General features: G+C 37.2%; 1 protein-coding gene across 1 annotated transcript; it reads right to left on the bottom strand.

Annotated features, from left to right (window-relative positions):
* Positions 1-2,247: 2,247 nt before the first annotated feature.
* LOC112723107 (pectinesterase/pectinesterase inhibitor) lies at positions 2,248-4,497 on the bottom strand. The gene is made up of 2 exons (XM_025774346.3): positions 3,274-4,497; positions 2,248-3,186 (listed from the first exon to the last, which is right to left on the bottom strand). Exons 1-2 carry the CDS (start codon positions 4,334-4,336, stop codon positions 2,417-2,419), a joined length of 1,833 nt encoding a protein of 610 aa, XP_025630131.1. The 5' UTR covers positions 4,337-4,497; the 3' UTR covers positions 2,248-2,416.
* Positions 4,498-5,614: the final 1,117 nt, after the last annotated feature.

Genomic DNA, 5,614 nt, shown 5'->3' on the forward strand with positions numbered 1-5,614 from the left:
AGCATGTCCATAAACTGTATTTGATAGTAGGCAGTAACACTGTTTCTTCCTTATGGCAAGCCCACATAGTGTGAACTGTTTTTATTATTTATATTTTATTGCATTGGTTTCTTTCAAATTACTTGTGTGATTGATGTCATCAACCTCCTTCAGAATAAAATACTTCATAGCCATCTTGAAGCTTTGCATATTCGGAAAGCAAAGAAGGAGCACAATGCTGCTGGTATATCATTTGGAAGTAGTAGTGCAGATACATTTGGTGATGCTGGTCTTCAAACTGTGATGACTTGTCTCCGGAATTCAAAAGAAATTGTAAATACTTTTCATGTTCTGCAAATTTGTTTCGCTTGTATATTTGTATATTCATTTTAAGTTCTCTACTTTCACAGTCAGAAACAGAAGTGTCAGCTTTGATATTAGTAGTAGTAAATTTTAAGTGATATTATGGTTATTTTGATATTATTTAAAGAAATTATTTAGTATAATTATGTATTTATTTTTATTTTATAATATTCAACTCATTTAAATAAAAATGCAGAATTATTATACATGTAATCATATTAACTATTATGTTACATTGATAATTATTAGATAATTATATATATATATATATAGAAAAAAAAATAAGACCTAAGGCTACACTTATATACAGTAGCTATATTATACAAAAAAAAAAATCGAGACCTAAGGCTACACTTATATACAGTAGCTATAGTATATATATATAAAAAAAGAGGGACCTAAGGCTACGCTTATAAAAAGTAGCCATGGTATACAATGTGGCTATGTTTTACAAGTGATGCAGTAGCGTTAAAAAGCGTAGCCTATTCTGGAAGAATGAAAGCTGAAAAGCGTAGCCTTTGGTCCTGGACAGCATCACTTGAAAAGCGTAGCCTATTCCTAAACGCCAAAAGCGTAGCCCTTGGTGCAGAAAAGCGTAGCCTTTGAGAATAGGCAACGGCCGAATAGGAATCACCCCAAAAAGCGTAGCCATAGCCCAAAAAGCGTAGCCGTAGCCTAAGGCATCATTTTTTTTCACTTTTGGCTACACTTTTCAAGTGTACCTGAATGGGTGTTTTTCTTGTAGTGATTTTTTATATTCAATTCAATACTGTGGATGAGAGAGTTGTTCCAATAGGAGTTGGAACTTGTTTATCAATTTCATGATAGGTTAAGGCCATTGAAGCTATCAACTGGTAGAGAGGATAATCTTGTTTGAAAATTTGATAATAAAGGTTTTTTTACTAATTCTTTTGTGCAGGTGTTGCAATCGGAGACTCTTTCGAAAGAGATTACGAGCTATAGTTTCACAAGTTCGATTTGAAAAGAGTTGATCCTCCGAGAATTGAGCTTTTTAGATGGTTTGTTCTAGTCAGTAAGTTGAATATTAAAAAGAGGTTGAGTAGATTAAGCGTTATTCACCAAAGTGATAATATATGTATCCTGTGTAAAAAAGAGATGAAATTTGCTCATCATTTATTTCTGTTATGTGCGTTTACGTGGCAGGTGTGGTGCGCTTTTGGTTGAGGTATTTTTATAGAGCTTGGATTGTCCTAGGAACCATTAAAGACCTATTTGAGAGTTGGACTGGCATGCCTAATAGAAAAGAGGAGCAAAAGATGTGGTTGACTATTTTGTAGTGATTTAGAATATATGGTTGGAACACAATAATAAAGTTTTTAACAATAAAAAAAATAAGTGTTGAAATCATATAAAGAAGGATGATTTTGAGTTACAAAGAGTGGACTAATATTAATCCTATATATTGATTGTTGATGATAATGTTGGGGATGACAAAAAATTAATAACTGTTGTGTTTGAATTTATTTTTTTGTGTGTGTTTATTTGTTGCTCTATTTTAGTGTGTTGAACTTTTTTTATTTAAAAAAAAACATATATACATGTTGAAACTATATTAGATATCTAAAAATATTATAAAGATCAGATAGACAGACATAGCAAATATAAATTCTAATTGGTGTGACCAATGAGATTATTATACATTTTTTTTGAGATTATTATAGAATATGATAATGTTATCTACACTTTAGGGATGATTTCATTACCATTTTTACTATTATCATTTTCTACACGTAAGACCTGGCCTGTGTTCTTTTTTTCTTGTGGCCATTAATTTAAAAAAAAAAACAGAATGAAATTAATATTTTTTTTAACCAGTTATTTTGTTTCTCTATTTCCCTCTCTTGTTAATTAAAAAGTTAGAGTCGCTAATTATTGGAGATAAAATTAATGATAGTGATAAACAAATAGTACCACTCATAACAAGTTTAATTAATCTCCTGAAATAGTGATATAGAGGCTTAAAACGGTGGAGAGAATACGGTTGGTGGCGCCATATGCATGGAGCAAGAAAGAATATTATTGGTGATGCATACAGAGTATACGATTTATTTAATTAAACCAACTTAGGGAAAGTTATGGATGGGAGTGAGAATGATAAGGATGGGAGTTTGAAGGGGCTGTTTGGGCCGAGATTGTAAGGGACCCCAGAATCAACGATCCAAGCATCACGCTCAGTATGGTTAGAGATCTCATAGAACCTTCCAGGGTAGTATAGATCAGCCTCGAGAGAGGTGAGGACCCTAACACCAGGCCATGTGACTCTACCTTTTGTAACAGCACCAGGTCCCCTGTTGTTGTATTCAAGATACGTGCATGTGTCCCTGAACGCTGTTCCCATCCACGGCATGTACCCTTCTGGACTGAAGATATCATCAATATCAGAGTCCATTATCACAACCTTGGAGAACACTCTCCATGGCCTTCCAAGGTACGACACCTTGCGGGGCAAGCTCTTCAACTCTGGTGTGCCCGTGAAGCGGCAGTCCTGGAACACCAGGGCGGTTGGGCTATCAATCTTGGTCCTTCCACCAGCAGTGACCATGCATTGTTGGGTTTCCAGGGGCTTCCTCACAATGAAGGTGCAGTTTTGGAACACTCCCGCTGCGTCACCAAACACGAAGTCAACGGTGCCCGTCACCGTGCAGTCGCGGTAGTACTGCCTCTGTGATTGCACGTATAGCGTGTCTTGGTATCCATCCATGTGGCAGTTGTAGAACACTGCTTGATCTGCTGTCACGCGGAGTGCCACCGCTTGGTGCTTCTCCGCTCCTGCTGTGTTCTCAAACCCAACATTTACCGCCATGAAGTTAGCGGCATTTACACCTGCAAATACAAACATGAATGAATGAATGGTTATATCTCTGACATGAATAAATGATTATATCTCTAATTAATAAGTAAAAGACTCACTGAAAGTTGAGGTGTAGTAAGTCTGGAGACCATCAACATAATTCTTGCTGCCGGAGAATCTAGTCTTTGTGGGGCCATCTCCGATAATGGTGACGTGGGACATGGACTTCTGCAAGTTAACATACTCCTTATAGATGCCTGCCTTGACGTAGATGACGAAACGCTTCCTGTTGTTCTTAGGAACAGTCTGGAGGGCCTCCGTGAGAGTCTTGAAGTTTCCGCTGCCGTCCTGAGCCACAACACAATCGGGTTTCAGATGAGTGGGGTCTTCGAGTAGACTCCTTCGGCCTTGCTCGATCCACGAAGGCAAACCCTCATCCACGTCAGACAGAAGCCTCCTGCCCGCGGGGACTGGGGATGGGGCGGCGGCACTATCCCCGAAGAAGGCATCCAAGTTGAAGCTCTTGTAGATCTTGCTGGCGCCATTGATGATATCCAAGGCGTTGCTGCTTAGCTGGAGAGAGGTGTTCAAAACCTTAGCCATCTCCTTGCCAGCTTCGGTTGGAACGTTCTCGAAGGCTTCCAAGCAAGTTTGCTGGTGAGCGAGTGTACCGGCGATCCAAATCTTGAGGTCGTAAGCGTACTGACCGATCCTTCTCAGCTCGAACTTCTCCATCATGTGAACAGATCTGTGGATATCGTCAATGGCGTAACCAAGAACCTCCTTACAAATATCCAACGCCTGCTTGCTCCTGTCGTCGGTCACCAACTTTTGGACGAGGCTTGAGTCGTTGATCTGATTCTCAATTTCCTCCGCGGTGGCGTTGAAGGCAGCAATGATGAGTTGTTTCGTGTCGGTGGTGCCGTTGGCGGTGGCCTTCTCGAGGCTCTTCTCGCACGTGTCTTTGTACTCCGCTGATTCGCAAATCACATGCACGTTCTTCTGGTTCTTTACAATTGTGTTGGTGCTACTGCTGGTTTCTTCTTCTTCCATAGCGCTCTTGTCAATTCCCACTGCAACGCAAGCAACCATGGCCACGAGAAGAATGGAAGAGACGCTAATCAAGGCGATCCTCTTCTTCCTCTTCTTATCGTCCATGGTGTTGAAATGATCACCCGCCATCCTGAGTGATATATATTGAATTGAAGCTAAGGTTGTGATGCCTACACCTAGCTACGACCTAGGGATGGATATCTACGATGACGAAGATGATATAGAAGAGTAAAACTTGTTGGCCCTTTGGGCTATGGCTTTTCTTTCACAGCCCGAGGGGCTATATTCCTTTCAGGCCATGTGTGCCTTCAATTTATACATACACCATACACCTTCAAATTCGGGATGAAGTTGAATCCGTTGCTAAACTTGGCAAATCACAAACATATATAGCCATTCACTATTTTTCATCCCTCTAATTCTTTAGTAAATTTAACAGTGGTAATGTATAGGACCTCCTTCAATCGTGGACTTACACCAACATTCAAGCTGTCCATATTGCAAATTATGGATAGGTCATGGTTATATATTCGGTTACATGTAACTACTTTCTGATACCAGACTATAGCTAACTGTTAATAATTATGGCTTTTTTAATTGTATATATATAGTAACTTCTCTGTATCATAACAACTTAATCAGTAATATAATATTTAGTTGGAACTTGGAAGTTTCGATCTCAGCTTCTTCTTGTGTATACTGGCCGTTAAATAATTAATTTTTTAGGGGTGTAATTAGGAGAAAATAATTTGCGGTAGTTTGATGTACATGGAATTTAGTATATATATACTTGCTCAAACTTATACTGATGATGAAGCTCTATATCATTATCATTTATCCCATCTCATAAGATATCCTATATGAGTATGAATTTAATTAATTGAAAGTTATTTGAAATTGGAAATTATCATGTTAAGAATCTTATCTACTACACCACTTTGTAGTATATATTGATTATTTTCTTTTAAAAGTAATCATATAGTTGACACAAAATCGTTATAATTCGAAAAGAAGAATAGATCAATCTAATATATATTGTGTGTATCAGCTATTGTTTAAAGGAAAACGAAACAACACTTTATTCAAAAGCAGAAAGAAAAATTTCAGAAAAGTATATATATGTATATATACAGAATAAAATGTCATAATTATTTTTGGATCTATACTATTTCTAGTTAGCTTTTTAGTCCAATATTCTTTATTATCATCATTTTTTAAATAAACCTAGAAATCTAGCATTTAAGTATTGTTTAATTTTAAGTTATTTTATATAGTTTAGTCCTATAGAAGCTTTTTGCTAAATGAAAAATAAACAATAATAAGAAGGTATATATTCACCGTCCCTCTAATCATTAATTAGCATCTTCAATTTATCTTATTCTCAAATTTGATCAAGAGAACCTTCAT

Source organism: Arachis hypogaea, chromosome 11, assembly GCF_003086295.3.
Source record: "Arachis hypogaea cultivar Tifrunner chromosome 11, arahy.Tifrunner.gnm2.J5K5, whole genome shotgun sequence".
NCBI lineage: Eukaryota > Viridiplantae > Streptophyta > Magnoliopsida > Fabales > Fabaceae > Arachis > Arachis hypogaea.

Excerpts from the sequence above, each read along its gene's own strand:
- LOC112723107 (XM_025774346.3), bottom strand. The coding sequence starts at position 4,336 with ATGGCGGGTGATCATTTCAACACCATGGACGATAAGAAGAGGAAGAAG. Across the intron at positions 3,187-3,273 it reads TTACTACACCTCAACTTTCA|GTGTAAATGCCGCTAACTTC; the intron begins GTGAGTCTTTTA and ends TTGTATTTGCAG.